The sequence below is a fragment of the Globicephala melas genome, chromosome 16 (assembly GCF_963455315.2).
Source record: "Globicephala melas chromosome 16, mGloMel1.2, whole genome shotgun sequence".
Classification (NCBI taxonomy): Eukaryota; Metazoa; Chordata; class Mammalia; order Artiodactyla; family Delphinidae; genus Globicephala; species Globicephala melas.
The window spans coordinates 46303980-46331105 of NC_083329.1; the positions used below are offsets into that span (position 1 = coordinate 46303980).

General features: G+C 43.6%; 1 protein-coding gene across 1 annotated transcript in view; it reads left to right on the forward strand.

Moving 5' to 3' along the window:
* VSTM4 (V-set and transmembrane domain containing 4) overlaps window positions 1–24055 on the forward strand; it is an 86367-nt gene extending 62312 nt beyond the window's left edge. The window contains exon 8 of the mRNA XM_030847642.2: window positions 22674–24055. Coding sequence (XP_030703502.1) covers window positions 22674–22799 — 126 coding nt within the window. The 3' untranslated portion in view covers window positions 22800–24055. The remainder of the gene's footprint in view (window positions 1–22673) is intronic.
* Window positions 24056–27126: the final 3071 nt, after the last annotated feature.

Here is a 27126-nt window from a genome sequence, read left to right on the forward strand (position 1 = left end):
GGTTTCTCTGAGGTTTTCTGATGATTAGAAATGAGGTTGTGGATTTGAGGGAAGAACAACACAGAGGAGCTATGCCTTTCTCATAGTGTCCCATGGAGCGGATGTGCTATGATGTTGACCGTGACCACTTGGTGAAGGTGGGTCTACCAGGTTCCTTCAGTATAAAGTCACTATTTTTCCCTTTCCATACTTTATTTGTTAGAAGCCAGTCATTAAGTCCAGGTCACACTCAAGGGGAGGAGAGTGAAGCTGCATCTCCTGAATTCAGGGAGGGGTCTCAGAGACTTTGTGGACACATATGAAGACCAGCACAGCAATTAATAGGTATTTTAGGGGAGATACATCAAGCCTGTGCAAATAGCCTTTTTTCCTTGAACTTTCGTCTACTCATTTTAGCGTTCATCCAAGGATTTTGCTTGCAGCACTTATTACTATGGTGAACCGATGGTGATTTTCTGTTTTCCTCAATCCATCTCCATTTACTACTTGAAATTCTTCTGTAAGGAAGAGCTGGATCCCTTTCCTCATTGACTTATTCACTAATTTCTTTATATCAGTATGGATGCACGAAGATTTCATTTCTTTTAAGTTTGTAATCGTATTGTTATTTACTTTGTTGCCAGTTTTGTTCAGCAGCTGTGTATTTGTGTGTGAAAGAGAGAAAGAGAGAAAGGGAGAGAGAGGCAGAGAAACTGACAAACCAATTCTAAAATGTGTATGTAAGATAATAAGATTATCTTGGCCTTGCAGAGGGCCAAGATAATCTTGAAGGAAAAGAACAAAGTGAAGAATTTATATACCAATTCACAAGATTTATATTAAAGCCATAGTAATTAAGCTGTATAGTAAGTAATGGTATTAGCACAAGAATAGACAAATAAACCAAAGGAACATAATAAAGAGCCCCAAACATACCTACATATGTATTGTCACTTGATTTTATGACAAACGTGACATTGCAGTGCAGTGAAGAAAGGGTTATATTTTTAGTATACAGTGATGGGTCTGTAGGATCTCCACATGAAAAACAATGATCCATAAACTGGACTTCACACCACACACACACAGATTAATTAGAGAAGGTCCGTACACTTAAGTAAAGGTAAAAATAAAACTTCCTAAAATTAGCTTATCTACATAAGGTCAGGGCAAGCAAAGATTTTTAAACAAGACGTGTAATGTATGAGCCATAAAGGAAAAGATTGAAAACCTCGGATTACATTAAAATTTAGAAGGTCTATTCTGATGAAAGATATCTGTACAAGATTGAAAAGGGAAGCCACCTATGGGGAGAGTGTACCTGCCGCGTGTATATTTGGTGAAGGATTCTTACCTAGCATTTGTGAACACCTACAAATCAATAAAAAAGAAAAAGGCAACACTACAAAAAAATAGGCAGAAGTCTTAAACATGTGCTTCACCAGAGAAGACATACAGATAGCCAGTCAGCACATGAAAAGTATTTAATCTCATTGGTGTCATGGAATGGAGGTTAGAAGCAGAAAACCAGTTCACATCTACCAGGATGGCTACAGTGAAATACTTACATGGTTTCCTTTTTTTTTTTTTTTGCCTGTTTTTCTCTGATCCATTTGGAATTTAGGAATGGATCCAATTTTATCTGTCATTCTTTTTTGTCAGATTCTTTTTTATTTAACTTTATGTTTCATATTTCCATAATCACTACTTGCCAGTTTCATTATACGTCATCACTACATTCCAAACAATTATTTAAACTTTTATTCGTTCTGTTATTACTTTTTCTTGAATCCAGTGTCTTCCCCCCTAAATATATTTGCCTTTACATTTGAGTAGTTTGTCTGTGAATGGAATTCTAGTTTCCTAAACATCTTCCGCTCTGTTCTGGGAAACATGCTAAGCACTTTGTGTGCATTTCTGTTTACTTCCCACATTGCTCAGCAGAAATGCCATGCTCATTACGGTGGCCTCTAATGCCTTATATCATGCAAGCCACATGTAATTTAAATTTTCCGGTAACCACATTAAAGACGTAAAAACAAACAGGTGAAACCAATTTTCATAGTATGGCTTATTTAACCCAATATATCAAAATATTATCATTTAAACATATAACCAATATAAAAGTTATTAATGAAATATTTTAATGCTTATTGTTCTGCTAAGCCTTCAAAATCCAGTGTGTATGTTACGCTTCCTGCACATCTCATTTCAGAACCACAGTTCAAGAGCTTAATAGTCACATTTGGCTATTGGTTACCATATTGGACAGCGCAGCCCTATAATGATCTAGCCCCCATGACCTCTTTGACATCATTTTTACCACTGTCCCCCTTTCTCATTCCCCTCCCATCATTCTGTCTTCCTTGCTAGTCCTTAACCATACCAAGCATGTTCTGGTAGGGCTTTTGTTGTCTTATATGCCTGGACCGTCCTCCCCAGGCTATGTCTGTGGCTTATTACTCACCCCCTAGGGTCTCTATTCAAATATCAGCTCAGTGGAGAAGATTTCCTGAAACTCTATATAAAACACCACCCACCCTCTGAAGGAACTCCCCATGAGAGGTACCCTGACGTACATGTATCTATGACCTGCCTTTCTCTTCTCAGAATGCAAGGTCCATGAAGGCAGGGAGGTTGTCTGCTCTGGTCACTGCTGTGTTCTCCACACCAGAGCAGTGTCCAACAGGATGGGGATGTGTGATTTTGCACCCCAGCTTTGTGGAGTAGGTTCTGTCATTGTGCTTTTGTAGATGGGCACAGTGAGACTCGGAGTCAGTAAGGTGACAGATGGACGACTAACCCAAGGTCATGCAGCTTGTGGGCTGCAGTCAGGACTTGAACCTTTGTCCTTCTGAAGCCAGAGTGTAAGGTTTTAACCAGCTTAATTGAAGCCTTGTCTCAGAGTGGAACCTGGATCTCTGTGCATGATTCTGACATCCTCTCATGGCTCAGCCTTGCCCCTGACCTTCCTAGTCTGTGCCCAGGTTTCTGCTGTTCTCCTAGACAGGATGGTTCCTCTGTTTTCCAAAGAAAGCCTCCTTTTGCCTGCAATGAGTTGTGGATCCTGAAGGGCTTTTCATACAGTGTGATTCCATCTGGTTCATATCATCAGAAATTCCTTATCAGTTCTGCTCTGTTGACTACACTGTCTTGTCCTCAAATGTAGCAGTGGAATTTTTGCTGATTTTAATAGATTTCTGGTCATTCAATAGACTTTGGGAAACTCAACTGAACACAAAGGCTAAAACTATCAACTTTCCTTGGAACATCCTTCATCCCATCCGTTGAGGTCAGTTTCCCCAGATAGTCTGAGTTCACTCTCTCCCGGCTGTCCATATCACTGCACATCTGCGTGTGTATGTGTGTATCTTTTCCAGATCTTTTATTCTTAATCCTGATATTCATCAACAACCTCAAGAATGATTATACTTTGTAAATTTCCCCCATCTTACGTTCTAAGTTGCTCAGGGCCTGTTGTTTCTAATCCAATCTTTTACCCCTGGTAACAACAGAAACCGCTCTTTATTGACATTCCATTGATATATCCCAGGGATATATAAGAAAAAGCACTTTTTGCATGTCATCATATTCGCATTTTGCGTGTCATGGACCACGGTGGACATATTTTGCATGTCATCTCACAATAAGCCCCCCGACTCCCAGATTTGCCTGTGAGGACACACAAACACTCTGTTTCAGAAAAGTAAGTTCCAACAACCCACAGGGGGTAGTGTTTCATCTCCCATGAAGACAGTGCTGCTGACCCAGTAGATGGGGCAGTGTCAGCAGCCTTGAATGGACAACTTTTTTGAGTCCACAGCTATAAAAGCAGTTTGCCTTAAGCAATTTGGGGCCACTTATAAACAAAGTAGATTCAACAGCATTTTCAAAAATAACTGGTCTTAACTGCAGGTTTTTACGGTTGAGTTTTTGTCTGTTTGTTTGAGCTGGTATGCCCCTCTGGATGGAGAGTCAACATAGGAAATTCTTAATTTTCACAGAAAGTAAGTCGGGGCACTTATCTGCACTTCAAAATGGATTCTTTGTTTTGTGGAAATATCACCCATGACAGTTCTTAAATACCAATTGTCCTTTGATCTTTTAAGATACGAAAAAGCTTGAAATTTTTATACCAAATTTTCCAGAAACGAGTCCATTTGGAGACCAGTTTGCACCTATAACAATACACAGTGAAGTAAAGAGCTGACTTTGAGTGGACCTCTGTCTGACCAGCAGTTTAGAGTCAAAAATACCAGGCCTAGCGTCTGCAGTTTTCGGTTAATATTAAGATTTATTTTCCCAGGAGGCCAGCATTGACCTTGGTCTCAATTTGGTCAATATTTCTCTCTCACATCAATAAGTCTTGATGGCAGCTGAAACTAAAGTCAATAGCTACTTGTCGACTCACACAGGCCTTAGTGGGTAATTTAGAAAATAATTTGGCAACATCTTTTCTTTGGGGTCTGGTACCAGTTTAGGTGTTTAATTCTGTAATTGTTGCATTTTGCCACAAAATCCATAAAAGCATCCTTCCTGGAGTGGTCACAGGCCACAGAGCCCTTCAGTCACCCAGCCGCTCTTTCCAGAGTGATACTGACACACGCTCACCCCAAGGAAACAACCTGCCTGCCACCTCCGCTGACTCATTGGCAAAAAGCGAGAACCCTCATTTGCTGAGCACCTACTGTGTGCCAACCCCTGTGCTAGGTGCTTTGTAGGCTCCATCTCTCTCATCTCAACCGCACATGCCAACTCCCAGCAGACCCTCAGACTCCAGGTGAAAATGACAAGCCAATGAATAATACTGCTGTGAATATGGATGTACAAATATCTCTTTGAGTCCCTGCATTCAGATATTTTGGATATGTACCTAGAAGTGGAATCCCTGGATCACCTGGTAGTTCTCTGTTTAATTTTTTGAGGAACTGCTATACTCTTTTCCATAGTGGCTGCATGATTTTACATTCCCACCAACAGTGCACAAGGGTTCTGTTTCTCTATATCCTTACCGACACTTGTTATTTTCTGTTTTGTTTTTTAATATAGTAGCCCAGCCTAATGGGTGTGAGATGGTATCTCATTGTGGTTTTGATTTGCATTTCCATAATGATTAGTGATGTTGAGCATCTTTTCATGTGCCTGTTGGCCATTTGTATATCTTCTTTGGAGAAATGTCTATTCAAGTCTTTCCCCCATTTTAAAATCAGATTGCTCGTTTTTTGTTGTTGTGTTTATAGAAGTTCTGTATATATTCTGGATATTAACCCCTTTTGGATATACAATTTGCAAGTATTTTCATCCATTCTGTAGGTTGCCTTTGCACTTTGTTGCTATGTCCTTTGATGCCCAGAAGTTTTAAATTTTGATTAGCATTAATTTTAAAGTCATCGACAACCTGCCCATCACTCTGTCCCCAGTGGGTGACCTGGGATCTGCAGACTATGTGTGGAATGAATGAACAATTGAGGGCAGAGATCTGAGATAGGAGCTCTAAGTCCTCACTGCTCAACGTGAGGTCCACGGACCAGCAGCCTGGGCATTGCCTGGGAGCTTGTTGGAAGCATGGAAGCTCAGGCCCCACCCTAGACTTACTGAATTAGAATCTGCAATTCAGTAAGGTTCCAGATAAATCTGGTGAACATTAAAGTTTAAGAAGTGCAGCTCTAAGTAACTTAAAAAACAGTAGCCAGCTCTGGTTAGGTCATGGCTGGCGGGACAGAGTCATCCCCGGCCACCTCTGGAGACAGTTGTATTTACATTTTAGTGAGACAGTTCAGCCCACTTAGGAGAATGGTGGGTTTTCTTATTTATCCACAAAGAGAGAATCAAACATGAGAATCTGCTTCTAAAGGGTATTGTGACTCCCTTTCATTCCTGTAAACCTTTCCTGGATAGCTCATCCCCGTCTCAGCTGTGTGTAGCTGTCCTATGATCTCCTAGGACCCCTCACAGTCACAGAGAATTCTGACACGTAGGGAATGTGTGACCAAGACCTTCTTGTCTGGAATTCCCTTGAGTTTAAAGTCTGCAGTAAACCTGCCTCCTCTCATGGAATCTGAAAGATCAGAGCACTTAAAACAGAGGGATGAGGTTCATTCCATCATAGTTGAAGGGAACCTGTCTTAGGAGTGGGCCTTGCACCCAGTGGTCAGCCCAGGACTGAGATGCCAGCCCTACTGAGTGTTTGCCTGGTGTCAGGAAAGCAGCCCCCTCTTCCAGTTCAGTTTTCACTATCGACAGTGTACTTGCAAGTCCAAAAAGAGTTTTTCTCTGATCAGTAGCAGAAAAGGGCTTTGAGGCACATTAGACACCAGTGATAGAATTCTGAGAGGATTTTAATAATAACCCAAATCCCAGCAAAATTATTTCCAGAGGACACGCATTTCAGGTTTCTTGAAGGATGTTTATAATAAGCTGAAGAATTTCTCTTGTTGTCGTTAAGTGTGCTAGCACTGGTTTCAGTTAAATTTTGCATGAAAAGAATATATTAACCTGCATAAAATATGTCCATAATCTCGATTTAAAATTAAAAAGAAGGAAAAACCCACAAGCACATGAACAATATATCTCCCCAAGTAAAAGCCTTGGGAAGAAAACAAAAACTTTGCTTGTACCACGCTAGTACCATTTTTACAGAGATAAAAATTCTATGCCCCCCTCGGTACACATGCACATCCCATTATTGTCACGGGGAGTTATGTATGTCAACTGGAGGGAAGAATAGATGCCTGGGCTTCGGAAGGGATGAGAGTCGGGAAAACAGAAGTCATTTCGTTTCATGGGCTTCCTTCAGTCGGGGGAGGGCAGGTGGCTGGGCCTTTCGTAAGTGGGATGTGATCACCAAGGAGGCGAGATCAGGCCTCCCCAAAGTGGCAGTGGGAACATCTCATATTAGAGACTCAGCCCTGATGCAGGGCCGTCACTTCCCCGCAGGCCACGAGGTCCGTGCCGAGGCCCCTCTGTGCTTCACGCTCTCTGAAAACAGCTACAGGGCTGGAAGCTTCTCAGCTTCACCACAGGCCAGTGGAGGTTGGTTGAGGCTCTGATGCTGTTAACAAAGGGCCAGGTGAAGCCGTTACTTTCAGGAGTCTTTTAAGACTGGTAGCACCTTAAGCACTCCTTGGGAACCCCCTTTTGGGAGATGACAGGACTCCTCTAGAAGTGGTGCAGAGGGAGTCTGCCTTGCCCTGTTCTAGAAGGGTAGTGTGGCTTTGTGCTTTCAGGAGGGAGGTGATTTCGGAGTTGACCACCTTGGAGCTGTGTTCCTCCAACTTGCTGCGTCACAGATTCCTTTGGATCATGTTGCAGTCTCCCACTCAGTGTGGACAGGCGGTGTACGAGGCGCTATGGGGACAGGAGCCTTGGAGCCCCCTGACAAAGGTGAACAGGCAGCAGAGGGGTGAGCTGGGCCCGAGGATGGTCCAGGCTGGAGGCAGGCCCGGAAGCCCAGCGGGTCCAGTCCCCTGAGTGACCCTGGCTGGTTGCACAGGCCCACCCTGCTCCCGGGGGTCCTGGGCCCACTCTGGGGCAGGGCCATCTCTGTGTGTCTGCAGGGAATGTCCCTTCAGAGCGGTAGCTTGTTTTGCATCTCGGCTCAGCTGATTTGCTGCCTTTATTGGGCACTTCATTGCTGGGATCATTGCACTGCTGGGAAATTTTTTTTTTTAAACTTTTTCACTCTATTTTATTTTTGTAATCTGCTGGAACAATATCATTTGTGCTCACATTTGATTTTTTTTTTTTTTAAAGCCTATTTCATTTAAAACTTCATTTTTTTTTTTTTTTTTTGCGGTACGCGGTCCTCTCACTGCTGTGGCCTCTCCCGCTGCGGAGCACAGGCTCTGGACGCGCAGGCTCAGCGGCCATGGCTCACAGGCCCAGCCGCTCCGCGGCACGTGGGATCTTCCCGGACCGGGGCACGAACCCGTGTCCCCTGCATCGGCAGGCGGACTCTCAACCACTGCGCCACCAGGGAAGCCCCAGAGTTGTTTTTAAAAGACTTTTTCAGTCTCAAATAGAGAATACTAGAAATGAAGCGCCATTTTGGAAAAAAAGAAAAGGAAGAAAAACATCATCAACCTATCGGTAACATCACGGTGGGCATCCAGAATATCAGGAAGAAAATTTCTGTGTGAAACTCTGAGTTCATGACAAACTAATGGTACATTTAGGGGATTTTGTTTCCCTAGCCAGATTCAATTCTCATTTATTATTATAAGTTCCTAAAGCTGAATTTATAAATTCCAACAAGTACATGTGATGCAATAAGACACAGTCTTGTGAATTAAGATTACAGTGTGCATAGAAAGATGATGAATACGAACTATGAATTCAATCATATGTGCCCATTGCCCATATTACATATGAATCCAACAAATAAGCTAGCATACCTCCTACTATTTTGTATTTGCTCCTAATGCTTGCCTGTACATTGTGTCTAGAACATAATGCTGGTGGTGATGATGGTGATTGTGATGGCGATGATGATGGTGGTGGTGATGATGGTGATGACGGTGATGATGGTGATGATGAAGGTGATGATGGTGATGATGAAGGTGATGATGGCGATGATGGTGATGATGGTGATGATGAAGGTGATGATGGTGATGGTACCCACACTTCCCTTTGACGGCACTTGCCCATGCAGGCACTATCCCAGTGTTTACCAACATGGACATTGGGATGACTCTGACCTATGCATTGTAATGTGTCCATCTCATAGATGAGGCAGGGGAGGCATAGGGAAGTAGGACCAGCACAAACTCTCCTCCCACAAAGTCACCACTCCCATGGACCTGGCAGAGCTGGATCTGACCAGGTACTTGGCCCCCAGTCCCTCTTCTTCTTCACTGGACTCTGGGGTCTGCTGCCTCTCATCAAAAGCACTCAGTAAAGTCCTAGGCCACTGGGTCGAGGGTGTTTTCTGTCCTGACTTTACTGGATGGGTTTTCATGATGAAAGCTGTAATGGTAATTCTGCGTGGGGTGCAAGAGGCTGGCAATTCAGGATCTCTATTTGTTAAAACAGAAAGTAAAATTCTTCCTTGGGCCTCCTAATAGGTGGCTTCTGTTAGGAGATTGGCTTATATTCCTCTAAGTATTTTTCTATGTACATGTAAACTTAAATCCATATATATGTGTATATTCCCAAAGCGTATATACAGTTGACCCACAGTCATTGTAGGTCCTGTCCACGGATTATGACAAATCCATTTCTGTGTGTTCCCTAAAAACAATCCTAAACAAAATATTCACACGTTGAATTGTCTTCTCATTAACAATATATCAGGCTCATATTTCCGTATCAGTACATATAGATCTACCCCATTCTTCTCATGACTGCAAAGTGTTATGGCATCATTGTTTCTTTAATCAGTCCCAACTCTAATTTCTAACTCTTTGGATCAGTGCTCTAGTGAATATCCTTTCAAATACAAATTTGCTTAATGGTGTTTCTATAGGAGAGATTTTTAGAAATGGGATTACGATGGGAAAGTATATCTGCATTTTCAATTTTGATAGATTCTGCCCAATTACCTTCCAAAAGTGTTTTCTTATTTTATTCTCCCACCAACAAAGGATGAGAGTGAACATTTCCTCATACCCTCCCCAGTGTAGAATATCTTTCTATCTATCTATCTATCTATCATCTATCTATCTATCTATCATCTATCTTTAAAACCATAAAGTTGAAAGCCATATGCAAATTTTATGATTCCAAGTAGTAGAACCCAGGCATCCTACTTCTCAGTAGACTGTCCTCATGGAAACCCTAGATAGGCTGAAAGAGAAATGAGTCCCATGGTTCTGCCCATGATTTCTCAGAGCATCCCCTCCCTACATTCCTGGGACCAAGGATATCCACAGAACAGTTTTTAATGAGTGTCAGACTGGTTTTCTTTCATTTTGTCTTATTCATTCATTCACTCATTCATTTAAAAATGAGCATTTAGTAACTCCTGTGTGCCAGGTAGCACCTGGGTCAGGTATCTTCCTAGGAGCTAAGTTATAAACAATGGCGTGCCCCAGCGCACTCCTGTCCACTAGAGAAAACAGATCTCTTCGGCATCTTGAAATCAGCCATTGCGGGAGGATTTACACATGTAAATCAGCAAATGCTACAAAAGAGAGTTTTCTTCTTGGAGGACCAGTTGCTCGGCAATTTCCCTGCACACCACTGGGTGCAGCAATGGATAAGTTTGACAAAGTCACCACTCCCATGGACCTGAGTGGTGTGGTTATAGGCCAGCTCTTGCGCTGGCTCTGTCGCTTGCTAGCTGTTGAGCCCAAGCCTCCCATTTCTTTGCCTTGGTTTCTGAGGTCCATGGCATCCAGCAGCATCTGGTACATGATGTTTTCCAAATGACCTCTGAATATCTTCAGTTCTCTGTCTCTAAATATTTCAAAGGGAAATTGTTAAAGCAACACTTGTTCGTTTCTATGATAAAAGTTATAGTCATAGTTGAGCCCTTGTGTAGCATTTACTGTTGAGCTAGCAGGCAGTTTTCTAAGTACATTACATATATTAATGCATTTAATCCTCAAAATAACCCCATGGGATCGGTACTATTATTAATCCCACTTTATGAATCCCGTGCCTCTGATGAGGAAACAGAGGCACAGAGTGGTTAAGTAACTTACCTAAGGTCACACAGCCGGTAAATAGCAGTCTTTCAGTCTCCGAGAGTCCATGCTCTTAAGTACCCCTAGACAGACACTTGCCCAATCCGATGAATCTAGAAAAGTGTTAAAGATTGCAGTTGATTAGAAGATCAAGAGTGTTCAAGATTGAAGACTCTCAGAGTGGACTCCTATGTAGTAGGTAACCAAACACTTTCTTTTTCAAAGCATAAGCATTCTCTTGAATAATACTGCCAGGAAAAGTAATTTTGGAAGGCAGCTGGGAAAACATACATCTATGGTCCACGGGGAAGAGAAAATACGTGACTGTATTAGATCATGGAGCTCTCACTGTGCCACTGTGGAAAGTTTCATGTATCAGGACCCTCCCCAGGAGCGTTATCTATAATCACATTTTAGCTTCCAAAACACATGTTGGTGAAATCTAGAGATATCCATCTGTCTGATGACTCGTAATGCCTCAGGCCTTTCAGTGCAAAGCTTCAGCACTTTCTAAAGCTGGTCACTTCTGTCGGTCCTCAGAGCAATTAGCCAGGGGCATGTGACTTTCCGTCATGTCAGATTCATTCTGGTAATGCACTTTGCTAAACAGCCTTTGAATTCTCCAGATTCAGGAGCATGATGTGAATTTGCTCAGCTCATGATTTCCGAATGACTTCATCCAACCCAAGGTGCCAACACGCCTGGATAAGACTTTAAAATCTTCATCTCCATCCAAGGCTTCTCTGCTGAGTTACAGAGCCTTTCTAAGCCTTCCAGAGTCCTAGAGAACACTGGGTTATTGGCCATTAGTCACCGAGTAACCATGTGGAAGGGAAGCTGGGTGTGAGGTAGGCAGATATAATTGCAAGGCTTATAGATGGCTGAAACAACAAAGGAAGTGGGCCTCAGAGAGTGCCTCTATCTCCGTGCACAGAAACGAAGGGTCCTGGTCTCTGGGTCCTGGCTCAGATTGTCAAGGTGCATCTAAGTCAGCAGTCACAGCTGCCTGGTGGCTGTGAGAATGCAGCTGGATTCCAGCTCCCAGCTCTGAGGGAGAGGTCCCATTGGACCACTGACCTCAGCCCCAAGGAGACAGTGAGAGCAGACCTGGCATGTGGCTCCAGCGGGTACCTCGGAAAATTCCCCTGGATTTTCCAGTCCTACCCCATTGACACTTGGCTTCACATTTCTGCCTGTTCAATGGGCACCTCTAATCAAGAGTCTGTTGCCACCTCACACGCAGTCTGGCCAAAGCAGAACCTGCACCCTTGTCACTTCCATCCCATGCTGGTAAGAGGCACACTTGCTCCGTCCTTGGAGGTTAAGAGTCCTTTGTGGGTGAGACTGTGGAGTGAGACAAGTGATCACCTGAAGGGACTCCCTCCTCCTTCATCATCCTCTCGTCAGTGTCAGCACCACGTGTCTGCTCTTGGAGCCGCACCCTCAAGTACTCTGTCCCTCCACACCAAGCCAGGCCTCTGTGAGCACGGGGCAGCTCTCTTTGCCCCACTTCCCCTTTAGCTGGAGCTCACCTGCCCACTGAGCAGTGCAGACCCGTTCTGAAAACACACTCTCCTGAGATATGTGCCAGTGAAGCTTCCCCCTTGTCTTTGGAAGGTTACTCTTTTCCCCCTTGGGATTTCAAGGTCTGCTGTCTGCCTGGTTGGCTCACCTGGGTACCAGGCATCCACACCAGAGCCTTAGTCACTGCGGCTGGCCCTGTACTTGTAAGTGTGGGGCACTGCCCATGAGCAGAGGGTGGATTCTGGGCAGACCTGCCTGGCTCTGAGTCCAGACCCCATCCAGCAATGGCTGCAGGACTGTGAGTGATGTATCTGCCTTTTAAAGCCTGTTTGCCCCTCTGTAAAGTGGGCATCGCCGTTGGCTCCACCTCGCATACCTCAGGGCTGGTATGTGAGGATTGACTGAGTTGGTGAAGATTAGTTGACATTTCCTGAGTTCTGTCTCGGAAGGACCACTTCTCAACCCCCATCCTCTGTCGCCTCCCAAAGTCGCTTCTGGATTGTGTCCTTCATACCACAGTTTAACATCTCTGTCTTGGAAAGGTGTCTCGTTGGTTCAGTTTGATTCTTTATTTTAATTTAATGTGCATACTAGGGAACTCTACTTTTTCTTTCTATAATATGTTTAAATATAAATAAACATATAAACATAAACAGTCAGCAGACCTTTGGAACTCAAAATTAAGTCAGGTTCATTTCCAAGGCATGTTGATTCTTACAGGACATATAAGGACCACAACAGTTTTCTTTCCTGAGTTGGGACCTACAGGTATCCATTGAGGGCCCTCCATCAGATAGAGCTTCACTGAATGCACAGCATTCCTCACCCCAGTGGCCATAGTTGCATGTGTATGGATATTGGGAGGTGAGAGTTTGTTTTAGCAGGTACTCCTCTGTTGAATAAAAAATGAGCACTTATCTCAAAGGGGGAAGAGGAAGTCTGCCCTTGATAATATGGATAATATGTAATTCTCTCTTGGGTAAATAGATTCCTGATCGTGCAACTCAGTAGAACTGCAATCACATTTTTAAACTCTAAGGTGACGTTAGCATAAACATCCCATGTCCTAGTTATTGATCTGTTGCTGCGGTAATGGTATTACCCAATTGAACTTCTGACATTGGAGAACTTGCAGTGGCTGCAATTGCATTTTTCTTTTATTCCTGCAATTTAATTCAACTCGCACGTCCAACTGTGATCTCTGTGAAAAAGTGTTGTTTTGCAGGAGTCTGCATAGAATGTTAAATCTCTCTCTGTCCTAGTAGGAAAGTTCATTCTTGGCTTGAATCCCAGAAACACACCTACAAAATGAAACACTCAAGAAACTTCCAGTTAGGAGCTCGAAGTGAGGTGTGTTCCCAAGAGTTACACAACTTCTGCCTTTTGGGGGTCGACTTTTCTGGTGCTAGTTTTATCCAGTAAATCCTTCCCCATAGATATATGTCCCATAATCATCACCCTAAAACTGGGGGTAAGTGGGGCTTAAATGAGAAGTGGGAGGTCCAGCCTGGAGGCCGTCGTCTGCTGTAGCAGCGTCTCCTCACTGGCAGAACAGAAGGATAGGGAATGGGAGACATGGTGTTTCAGACTTTGAAACTTGCATACTCACTTTGTTACGCCTGGTGTCCAGAAGATTCCATCACTGCGTCAGAAAACTGGTCTGTGTGATAATCCTTTCCCAATTCTTCTGAGGGGATGTCGTGCTGTGTGGGCATTTAATCTGGCTCAGTGGCCATCAGTGAGAACTTGAGTGCAAGTCTAGAATTGGTGAGTCCCTCGGGGACAGTGAAATAGTAATTACTGGATCACTAGCACCTACTCGAAGGGCTAACGTAAAAAACACGGGCAACACCACGTGCCGTCCTGTATGCAGAGCAATTAAAACTCAGATATCGCTGGAGGGAGGGAAGAACGGTGTAGACGCTTCGGACAGGTAGTATGACAGTTTCTTTTGAAGTTCAACGTGCTTTTCATGCAACCCAGCAACCCCCTTCCTGGGTGTTTACCCTGGAGTAATGACACATGACACACAAGCCTGCCAAGAATATTTATAGCAACTCGATTCATAACCACCAAAAACTTAAAACGACCCAAATGTTCTTCAGCAGGTGAACGTATAAGCAAAGCGTGGCATGTGACACACCATGGAATACTCCCTACAATCGAAAGGAGCAAACTGTTGATACACGCAGCCACTTGGATGAAATGTGAGGGAATTATGCTGAGAGAAAAAAGCTCATCCCACAAGGTTACACACTGTATGATGCCTTTCATAGGACATTCTCTAAGAGAGAAAACCATAGTGACAGAACACAGCTCAGGTTGCCCCCCATGGTCAGGTTGGAGGGAGGACATGACCTCAGAGGAAAGCGTGAGGGCATGTGATGGGACTGTCCTGTGTCCTGGGCCCAGAAACCTGTACTTGTGTTCAGATGCATACAACGATCCCCCTGAAAAGTCACTTTTACTGCATGTCTTTTAAGAAAATTAAATTAAAAAGTGAAATAAAAATCTCCTTGGTGTCCCTGGAAGGCATAGTGAGAGGTGTGAGTAGATCTGTAATCCTAGGGCTGGGGGTGCACGGTGCGTGCGTGAACCTGTGGGCTGGGGGGTTATGGGGTGTTGCCTGTGTTGGAGAACATAGCTCAGGAGCATGCTTAGAAAGGTTTAAATATTTATTTATGTAAATAAATAAATAAGAATTTATTATAAAATCTCTTCATTCTTTGGCCAGTGAGCAGTTTGATGATTACTATTATTAGAGAGAGAGAGAGAGAGAGGGAGCATGTGTCATGGTGGATCCCAGTGCAATCTCAGAAGACCTCACAAGGTTGGGCAGGGGTGTGGAGGAAGATGTGGCCAAAGATAGTGTCCGGGAGGCCTCACCGAGGGCTTGGTTGGGTTTGGAAGAAGGAGGGGTCCACCTTGTGTATGAGGGGAGAGGGAATGCCATGCCGAGGGATCCAGCATAAATTGAAACCTGAGCTCCCCTCGCCTGCTTGGGACGTTACAGGAGGGGAACCTGGGAGGAAGATTGAAAGCAAGTCACGTGGGATAGTTTGCATCTAGAGCATAAGCCTTGGCACTCTTAGCAGTGGCAGGATGTCCAAAGTACATCAGTGCCTTCCCTTGGGGGCTTGCAACCTACAACACGGATTGCTAAAGAACTTCTTTGATATTCCAAACAACACACCAGAAAGATCCGAGAGGAAGGTACTGTGAAAGAATAAATCTAGCCCTGCTTCTGGCTCGTGTTGACACCCATATCCTGAGCCCCACCCAATCCTACACCCACAGTGGGCTGGGTCCTCTTTCTCCGTACCAGAGGCAGCAGACTCCAGGCTGCCATGATTGCTGAGAGCTACCGGAGATCACAGGTCACTGCCCCACACCATCCGGCCACTTCCACTTAGCCCTGGGAGTAGGAATTTCCAAAATCGTGGTTTATTTTATGTATTTCATTTTATTTTGAAACATTGTCATTTATTTGTCTTTTGCAACAAGATATCTGGGCATAGGCTGGGGCCACTGCTAGTGCATATGGCACTTTTAGGTAGATTATAGAAGAGTGCCCCTTCTGAATAGACATTGCAGAACGGCTCCCCAGCACTGTTGGAACAGCCCTGCACCCTCTTGGGAAAGCTGAGCATGGAGTGGATTTCAACCCTCAGTTACCTAAACCTCGGGGCCTTGGTTTCCTGAGACCTGGTTTCCATTCTTTTTGCCACAAGTCTCAAAATTAATTCCATTTATGTTTCACTGGGAAGAGACAAGACACCTTGCCCAAGAAGGTCTGAGCGCACAGATGTATTATCACTTCCCTGGATCAAGGAGCCCTTTTCTGTGGGATTTCAATCTGTCTTCTACTCAACACTTGCTAAACCTTGTCCAAGTCTTTTCCTGAGGTTTGCTTCTCCTTATATCAGCTGCATGAGAAATGGCAGCAAAAGCAGTGGCTTCAGGGAGAGCTGGGGAGGGGCACGTGGGTGCATGGGGATTCGGGCAAAAGCAACCTGATTCGATAAAGCTGACTGTTCCACACTCAGAGCTCTGTTTGCTCAGTTGTAACGATGAGGATAAGCGTGGGCTCTGTCTGTGCCCTGGATTCAGTTCAGAGGGCAAGACTGTCTTGCAGCCCATTATTCACATGGAGGCAGCCGTGCCTGTGCCTCGGTTGCTGCCTGCAGTAGCCTCCTTCTCATGGCTGGAGCCAAGCGCCCTTCTTAGCAGGATATAAATGCCAGCATCCCCATCCCATGTTTCCTAAAAGCGAATAGGTATATGGCCCAGCAATGCAGCTAGGTCTGTTGCAGCCCAGGGTCCAGCTACGCTGTGGGGGGCGGGGCTGCGGGGGTGGGAGGGGTGTGTGTGTGTGTCTTGGGGGGTGGGAGTTGTGCCATATGAGAGAGTCCTAGAGCCTCTTTATTCCAATGTTGCTCCTCACCGAATAGGGGGAGAGGACGGCTCTCCTCCCATGTTGACATAAAATGCAGTGACTTATTATATGCACACACCCCAGTCCTCTCCCACTAAGGCAGCCCATTCCCTCTTCCCTTCTCTTCTGTCCCCATCCTGACTAATCTATCGGTCTGCTCAGCTGTCAGACAAAGTACCATAGATTGGGTGGCTTAAACAAATATTCCTCACAGTTCTGGAGGCTGGAAGTCTGAGATCAAGTTGTCTGCAGGGCTAGTTTCTTCTGAGGCCTCTTGCCTTGGCTGGTAAATGGCCATCTTCTCCCTGTATCTTTACATGGTCTTCTCTCTGTATGTATATGAGTCCTAATGTCCTCTTCTTATAAGGACACAAGTCATCTCGGATTACGGCCTGCTCTAATGACCTCATTTTACCTGAATTACCTCTTTAAAAACCCTGATTCCAGATATAGTCACATTCTGGGCTATTGCAGGTAAGGGCTTCAACATATGAATTTTGCAGGGACACAATTCAGCCCGTAACAACTAATTTCCTAGAATCTCTTCCTTATGTGTCAGAAGATATCCAGGACTACTTAGTTCACATAGTTGTTGGTAACTCGTGAAGATCTCAGAAGGTACACAAATGGATATTTGAGCTGACACTCTAGAGAAAAATGATGACACCAGAACATTTATTCATTCAGCAGGCACGCGTTTAGCGTCTTCTATGGGGTAGGCCCAGTGGTGCCAGAACATTCCATACATCATCTCATTTAAATCTTCATTTACATCGGCAGGGTAGGTCCTTGAGTGCCAGTGATGGAACTGGCCCAAGGTCCCACAGCTGGCATTTGACCCAATTCCTCCTGCACCCACGCTCTGCAGGCAGCCACCGGGTGACGGCCTCTCTCCTCATCTCCTTGCCGTGAACACTTTCACTGAACCGGGAGCATTTCCTTTTATTCTCACCTTCCTTGGGTGCAGTGACACGTGTCTACATCCGAACCTCCACCCCCCCCCCCTTGCTCATAGAATCCCATTCCAGACTAGGGAGTGGATTCTTCATGACTAGGAGGAAATGTATGAAAAGTGAGATTAAAGGCACATAAAACAAAGGGGTTTAGAACCTACGAGACTCCAAGCAGTTGACACAAATACCAGGCCTCTGTTGGAGGAATAGAAGGAGAAATGGACCAGGAGTCTCTTCAGGCTGGGTGAAAGGGAAAAGAAAGTAAAACCAAACAGTCCTGGGAAAGAGGAAATGGCACTATTGCTTCTCACATGTTTAGAAAGTTCTGGAGCCTCTTCTAAAGGACCCTACCAGAACTTCCAGCTGTTGGTCCCCAGCCCCCTCCTGTTTCCGGGAACACAGCAACAGCAGACCTAAGTGTAAAGCTCACGTCTGAGGCCTGGAAGCCGTACCTTCCACAGTTTCCTTTGTGTTTTCCAATGCAATCGAGAGCTGCTGCAGGCGTGTTTGTGAACAGCCAGTTCAAGGGTATTAAACTTGGTCTTCTTGAGTGCTGATGCCGCACGTACTTCCTGCACCACCAGGAACAGGACGGGGGCTTGAAGAGAGGGTCATTTGAGGGCCAGAAGCTGTCAGGGAACTAACAGAAGTATGTCTTGATTCACCTTCGGAGACCCATTCACTGTACTCCAGTTCTTGAATTGCCATACGCATTAGGAGTGATTCCTTATCTTAAATCCAAACAGGTTTGTGTTGGCAAGATGGTGGACATCACCTGACATATAGGTGGGGCCCTGCAGCAGGTCCCTCACCCTGCCTCTGCCTCATTGCAATTGCCCACTTTAACCTTTACATTCTGCTCCTGGCTCCCAGTTTTACTACCAGTTCTACAGTCTTACCTGGTCTCACTGATAACGCCATTCATTTTCTCTAAGCTACTTCTTAATGCACCTAAACCTTCCACTAAAGCGTCAGTGCAAAAAAAGGTAGCTGGGTGAAAACTGGTGAGGAGTCTACATTTTGCCCATTTCAGTGGCTGTTAGGAATTTATTTCTAGTTAAACAAGCTGGGAAATGTAATTAAGAACATGGTTGATGGGGATAGCCAAGGATGCATGCCAGAAAAACAATACGTTCTTTAAAGGTGCCAAGGGCTAATATTATGCATCTCCTGTTGGAAACTGTATACACTTCACAATTCAGAGCCTCCTGTGTGCTGCCTCATATCTTCAATCAAATTATTATATTCCAGAAATATGCATAAGGGAAATGATTCTACACATTCTATGGTGGGTTGTTGCTTGTAGCAGTAATTGAAGTACCTTTCCACTTATGAAAGTACTAATTTTATTTGTTTTTATTGCTTTTCTAGATGCAATTATTTATTTAGTGTGCTTTGGCTTTATTAAATTATGTTTACTATAGGAACATCATAAAAATGTATGAAAACAACACATCAGCCAAACCAGCCTGGTGACCTGTATTGAGAAAGCTAGTGTTATTTTTCATATCCAAACGTAATGGAATAACTTAAGAATAAACAGATAATCTACGCTAGAAAACAATGCAATTTCAAAGTAATGTAATAAAACACCTGGACAATATGATTTCATAAATCTTGGTCCTAAAATTTACATGAGTTGGCTTTTGTGTGCTTATTTGAGGACACATGGCATTTCTAAATGGAATCGTTATAATGTGAAATGTAATTAAACCGAAAGGCAAGATGTAAATGGTATTTTTGTTGGCTGGTAAGATATGGATGACTAAGAAACAACGTAAAGATTTTTGGTATCAAAAGACAAGCAGGAGGCTCTGATCCCTATAATTGTCCTTAACGTTGAAATTTAAAAAGGGCCAGACAATTTTGAAGGTCGCTCGGCGGTCGCCCCTGACCAGTCAGTACTGGCCGTAAGGAGTTCTTTACATTCTCTCTTTGTCTCTTGCTCCCTGTCCTCTAGTGTGATGCTTTATCTCGAAAGAAAAGAGGCTTTTTGCTTTTGGCATACTTTTTAAGAAACTTAATCGAATATGTACGATTTATTTGTCCTGAATTCTGGTGAGTTAACCAAGGTATAGCCCCCAAATAAAAAATAAAACAATGACAACACAGCCAAAGCAGCCAAAAAACAAAAGCAGGGCCGCTTAAATGAAAGTGATGTGTCTTTTACGACTATAAATTAGTGACCAGCTTTTATTTTTCTAATTGTGAATTAAAATTAATTAATGTGCTGTTTAAATAATGTACCATCTAGAAAATTTGAAAGGTACCAACATATGTCTACAATAAAGGTTGAGTCTCTCTCCAGCCACCCCATTTACTTCCCCAGAGGGAACCTTGGAGACCAGGTTCTTGACTTCCAGGCGAGTTCCAAGGGTTTTCTGAGTATATAACATATATACATGTATATATACTCCCATACACTACACAAATGATAGGAAAACATACAGTATACATATACAGCTCCACCATTCTTTTTAAAGACTGTACCGGATACTCCATTATGAATGCATCAGGCTCCTGTTGATGTCCACTGAAGTGTTTGCAGTTTTTTGCTTGTACCAATAAACACTTCCACCAACAATATACAAGAGGACCTGTTTCTTTCTGTTTCTTTTGGAAAACTTTTAGTTTGTTTGTCAACTTGAAAGACAAAAACTGACGTCTAAGTGATTTTAAATCTCTCTTGTGTGATTTTGAGAGAGGTTGAATCACACTTAATACGTGTAAGAGCCTTTGTGTCTCTCCTCCTGTGCACTCTCTGGTCCTGTCTCTTGTTCTTTGCTTAATTTTCTAATGGACTGTTGGCCATTATCTTTGTTACATTGTAAGGCCCTTTCATATGAGTTGCAAATATTTTGCTCATGTTTTCAATTGTCCTTTGACTTTATTTAGAGAATATTCTGCAATATACAGCATGAAAATTTACGTATCTTTTTTTTGTTCCTCCTGGATTTTGTGTTAGACTTTGAAACACCTTCCATATGCTGAGATTATTTTTTTGAAAATTTCCCCACACATTCTTTAACACTTTTATGAGTTCAGTTTCCATATTAAAATTTTAATTCATCTGGAATTTATCTAATGTAAAGAATGACATAAAGGATATGATTTTTTCAAATGGCTACCCGAGTATCCCAACACCGTTTATTGAAAAATAATATTTGGGTTAATTTCTGAATGTTTTCATCAGTCCCACTGAGGTCTATTCATTTGTTGATACCACAGTGTTTTAATTATAGCAGCTTTATTTTTAATATGACTGAAGTTGGATCACCAATTATTCTTTATTTTAATAATGTTTCTTAATCATGGTAAGAAAAAAAATCTATGACTACATTATCAAGAATTTTTTTTTTTTTTTTTTTGCGGTACGTGTGCCTCTCACTGTTGTGGTCTCTCTCGTTGCGGAGCACAGGCTCCGGACGTGCAGGCTCAGCGGCCATGGCTCACGGGCCCAGCTGCTCTGCGGCACGTGGGATCTTCCCGGACCGGGGCACGAACCCGTGTCCCCTGCATCGGCAGGCAGACTCTCAACCACTGCGCCACCAGGGAAGCCCATCAAGAATTATTTTTAACAAAAATTTAAAAATTTTTATTAAATGCCTTTCCAGCATCTATAGAGATAACCATATGGTTTTTCTCTCTGTTACTACTGTGAATTATATTAATAGATTTTTCTAATATTGAACCATCTTTGCATTCCTGGAAAAAAAGTCAACTTGAACATGATTATCTATCTTTAGTGTGCCTTTTCACAGTCTCTGAGTAAATCTGATTTATGCTAATTTATACTAATACATGAAATTGTTCTAAAATATGTGAAGTTTTTCCTTTTCTGTAATGCTCTGGATCAGTTTAATTATATTGGAATTGTCTGTTCCTTAAGGGAATCTCTCTTAGAAATTCTCTTATCAAACTGCCTGTGCCTGGTGCTTTTGACAATATTTTCTTCCCTGCCTCCTGACCTTCCTTCCTCTGTTCCTTTCTTTTCATTCTTTTTTTTTTTTTTTTTTTTTTTTTGCTGTACGCGGGCCTCTCACTGTTGTGGCTTCTCCCGTTGCGGAGCACAGGCTCCGGACACGCAGGCTCAGCAGCCATGGCTCACAGGTGCAGCCTCTCCATGGCATGTGGGATCTTCCCAGACCGGGGCACGAACCCGTGTCCCCTGCATCGGCAGGTAGACTCTCAACCACTGCGCCACCAGGGAAGCCCATCATTCTTTATTTTTGATGGTAGTTAGTACATTGACATTTTCTGGAGCTAATGTTCATAATTTATATTTTTCTGGACTAGTACTCATTTTATCCTGTATTTCAAGGTTTTTGCAATACATTGAACAAAGTTGAAGTTTTAAAACTTCTTTCATTTTATTATACCTCCTTTCTCATTTCCTATTTGATTCATTTTTGCTTTTTCCCTTTTTATCTTGATTAATTTTTTTGTTTGTTTCATTGGTGTTTTTCAAGCACAAGCTTTTGGATATTTTTGTTTATTCTACTGTTTTCTATTTTCTGACTTATACAGTCTAGTGTTTATTTTTTTCATTCTTCCTTCTGCTTTTCTTTAATTTGTTCTTTTTTTTTTCCTAACTTCAGTTGGATGCTTGATCCATTTAATTCATGTTGTTTAATATAGATATTTAAGGATATGATTTTTCTCTGAGTACTACATTCTTTAGGTTCTGGCATGTAATATCTTCATCATTATTTTCAAGATATGCTGAAATTTCAGTTTTATACAGGTTAAGTCACTTAAAACTTCTAGATGGTAGCATTCTAGTTTTGTTGTCAATTTTTGGGACTTTTTGTTTCTGTCTCTACCTCTAGTTTATCCTTTTGATGAGAGACTGTAGTTACATTATTTTTACTTTTCAGAATTAAAGTTTACTTTGTGGCCTCATGTTTAATCAATTTTTTTTAGTATTCTGTGACAACTTAAAAATAAATCATAGTGTTTTTTGCAAGACATAGTGTTCTGTATAAGATAACAAGATCTATCTTATGTTATTTAGGTTTTACATTTCCTTTTAAATTTTTTGTCCATTTGTTTCCCTTTGAATCCCCAAAGTGCTATGAAAATGCATGCCTGATGAATGTATGTGTGATGTTGAACTCCCGGCAGTCAGCTCAAATTGTGTTGTGTTTTGTCTTATAGCCAAAGATTGCCGAAGAGAACTTGACCTATGCTGAGCTGGAGCTGATCAAGCCCCACCAGGCTGCCAAAGGCATTCCCACCAGCACCGTCTATGCCCAGATCCTCTTTGAGGAGAACAAACTGTAACTGTGCATCGTATTTAATATCCGCCACCCCAGTTATTTATGAAACCTTGGATACAAAGTCCTTATTTTTGTATTTTCACTTGTGCCTTCTGCATGGTGGGAGCCCCATTCCAACGGCATCCCAGGTGCCTTCGGAGAGGTACAAGGCTCCTCTCTGCAAAAGAGCAGGGGCTGCAGCCCTTGGACAAATCTCCCAGAACAAGATTTTCTGGGTCTGAGTCCTGAGCGGTGAGGGCTCTTGATTCTGAGACCATCCAAGGAGATTTTCTGCTGAGCCAAACCCCTTCATGTTTCTTCTTGTTTCTCTGGGTTTTATAATTTTTAATCTGAATTTTAATCTTCTACCCTTCCTGTATCTGTGATATCAAGCTCATAGTATATAGCTAGAGGAAATGCCATTATAGGCCCAAGTGTGAGATGGTAGATATGTACTAATTGGTTTTCAAAGGATCAGATAACATTGCCAGGGCACCCAGAGCGGTGCAAAGTGCTTATTGCAAGCGGTCACTCAAGATAGAATCTCTTGTTTTAAATAGATGCACTGACTCTGGTGATTCAAGGGCAGAGAGACAGACTGTGAGGCAGTCTGACATCTAAGCTGACAGTGAACTATCTGGATACCCCAGTGCCCGTTTCTCTACCCACTATCACCCACGGCCACTGGACAAGTAGAACATCTTTCATTCTGAAGGGCTTCCACCCCTTTGGCAGGGGGGCTTATCCTGGTATAGAGACTTATATTCTCCAAGAAGTTCTCACTCACCCTTTTCCAAAGGAGCCGGGGGTTTGCCATCGATTGACAGATGGAAGAAGGGGACCTCTTGGAAGTGTGCCGAGGTTACCAACTCTAATTGAATGTCCACTCATGTGAGAGCATAGTCTTTTGCCTGGTTCCCCAATGGTAGGAGAGTAGGAAGTATAAGCAGGGCTGGAAAATTGTGTCCTGAACACGCTTCTGTTATAAAGTGCCTTGCCCGACTCAGCTTTGCATGTGAATTCTAATTAGCTTGGCTGGGAGGCAGTGATGCATACGGCAGATAGATCCATGGGAAGTGGCTCTGTGGGCCTATATGACATCCAGGATCTCACTGAAGGCGGATCCGTTCCGGTACAGAGTCATCCTATCAGCTGTGTTGTTAAGGACACACTTCTTGATGTGTGAGTGTGGTCTGGGTGGATTTTTAGTGCACACTACAGAAGTTGTTTGGCTTTGTAATGGACCGTGTATATATGGTAAATTATATATTTTAAACACAACCTTGAGTGTGAGTTGTGCCCCTCTGTACAGCCATGTGAACTTGGTTGAGTTTCTCATCCCCTAATTGTCTCAGACTCTATGTTTATACAAAGGTGAGTTAACCTCTCATAGAATTCTTGTAATGGGATAATGACTATTGGAAGATTCTGGACACTATAAATAGCTATACAAGTACACTATGTTAACATACATGCTAAAACCAGTCCATATTTTCAAAATGAAAATGTCTTTACTATTTAAGGCTCTCATTGCAATAACTTTAAAAAGTAAATATTTGTCTGTAAACTTAGCTCTACAGTAACTTTCCCAAAGACCCATGATAGTTTACTGGAAAGGGACCAATCGAGAGCAGGTAATGATTTTCCAGAAGCAAAAATAACCTGACTTTACAAAGAGGAAGTCATTCTCTCTAGCCTGTACCTGCGTCTCATTCCCTCATTCCCTCCCTCTCTGCCTTCTAAGGTAGTGAATAAACTGCGCAGTTTTTGAGGAGGAACTTCCCAGAGCATCTCTTTAGGACAGGAGGATATAAGGTTAGTATACCATTCATATCATAATTATCCTAGGCATCCTATCATATTTTTATCATGGCAGTCTTCCGGCAGAACATGGTTATATGGTGTTTTGGGGAAGGAGGATGATTCCCTGATTTGCACAAGGACCTATTTGGACTGGTGGGGCCCTGGGAGTGCCGGGTGGGAGTGGAGAGTTGGGGTGTGTGAAGAGGCGATGGTGGGGAGAGGGCCATGGAGTAGGAGATCTCCAGGCCTCTGCAGAACTGAACTTCGATCACCCTCAAACCCACCCCCTTAAATTCAGTGGGAGCTCCGTGCCATCACATATGGAAGTGAATGCATTCCACCAAGAAGAGCACAAGCTTTGAAGAGCTGGTAACTGTAGGTTAAGTCCAACAAGTCATTGCTATTCAGTGATTCAATTCAGACTGTCCTAAACTCTGGTCGTAGCTGCATAAATCCACACTGAGGTGCGTGAGTGGGGGACCTGCTGACATAGGGTATAAAAGGAGGTGGCAAGACCATCACTGTCTACTGAAAATGCTTCCCAAGGGAATCATGGAAGCTCTTGACAACATCTAAGCAGAGCTTGTCCCACTATTATCTTTAGAAGCAAACTGTCCAAGCCCTGCTCAGAACTGGGAGCAATGGATGACTTGCACCTGCCGCTTCTTCGGGATGATAAACCTTGATATTATTGTCGTAATAAACTTAAAAATGGGTCTACTTATTTGTTTTCTATCAAATACACCACTAAGTCTGTATTGACATTTCTAAAGATAAGTAAAGGAATACACATCATTCAAATAGAAATTAGGAAGAGTTCTTCAATTTGTTTTGCTATAAAGCATCTGAGGGAACAACTGTAGACAAGCTGTTTTCAACATGGAAAATGGCCTGTGCATCTAAGTAAAGTTAGAACAAAGAACTCATTGCGCAGAATGGAATGCAGTGGTACCTCCAGGCAGAGTGCACCTACTCTCAGATTTGGTGGTGGATTTCGGCCTAGGCTGTGCATGGCAGAATCTTCACAGGAGGAAAGGAGAGGGAAAGGGGTATTCCCCGAAGGCAACCGTCTTGCCAAGTCAAAGCCCCAGGCCCTGAACTAAAGCAGCTGTGGTAGGAGGACAGGGCTGGGATTTCTTTAAGGTCACCTCTTCATTAATTCATCATGTCTCTGTTAGCTCACAGGGCATAGAAGAAAAAGCCAAGCCTAACCCTCCCCCTCACATTTGTTGGTGTGAAAATGACATGGGGCACTTCCTATTTTTTAGCGCATAGTCATCATCCCACACGTTGATGTGCCCAAGACTCACTTGGGATAAGAACGCTAAACCAGTTGATGCTTTTAGGGACTACTCGTGGCCTTGTTCATCACTCAGCCCCTGATACGCATGACTACAACCTAGGCTGGGCCAAGAATGGGACTCATGCCCCAGGCCACAAAAAAATGGGCCAAAGCGTGCATGAGGCCTGATCTAGGCTGATCAGAATTCTCAGGAAAAAGAAAGCATCTTTCCCTTGGGCAGCTAAGGTGGGATGCCGCCTATCAGAACCACCTACAGCGACGTCTCCTGCCAAGAGGAGAAGGCTTGGCGAATGAAGCAGATGCTGAGAAAGCAGCAGGGAGGACAGGGTCCTGGGAGCACGGAATCCCAGCTCCCAGTCCCTAAGGTCCCCCAGACTCTTCTTTTTCCTTTAGATCTTCTTTCGATTCAATAAACCACCCACTTCTCCTACTATCTAAATCCTGGTTTTGCTCAAGCTAGTCAGATTGCAGTGGAGAGAATGCTGACTAATACAGTATGCATCAAAGCTGTTTCCCAGCCCAGGAAGCAAAGAATTTTACCACCCAAGGAGCCCACTTCCATCACATCCAGCAGCTGAACTGGCAGCCACGAGCTCCTGCTGCCCTCTGTTTCTCACTCAGTGGGGCCCTCACAGGGCTCCGAAGATGCCCTTCTCCATGGAGAGGGACCATCAGGGTTCAGGCCTGATTCTCTCCTAAGAGAGGGACTCTCAGTTTTGGAGTAGGGACCCTGGCAGTACTGAGCCATGCTGGTGGCAACAGGGGAAGGGCACAGGGTAGAGACCTGACAGGGCGAGCCCTGTCATGTGGACCTTGGAGGGAGCCTTTTTGTGTTGGCTGGCCCTGAAGTTTAGGCTGGCTTCCACATAGAGCGTCCTGTCTTTCCAGTATCCCTGGGCAGGAGGGAGCCTGTTATAAGATGAGGCAGCCACTTGCTGGGAATGTTGACCTTCCCCCCAACCCAGCATAATATGCCCCACCCCCACCCCATACACCAGATAGAAGCTGTTCGCTGGGTTGGAAAACAAAGAAGGACTTCATGTTTTGGAGGAAGGATCTGCCTTCAGCCTGGACCTGCTGAATTTGGGCTCTGGGAAGTGTCCAGATGGATAGGATAGGATAGACTAGTTCTCCCTAAGCTTTAACGTGTGCGTGAATCACCTGGGTCTCTGTTGAACTGTGGCTCGCGGTTCAGGAAGTCTGGGTGGGCCCTGGGAGTCTGTGTTTCTAACCAGCTCCCAGGGGA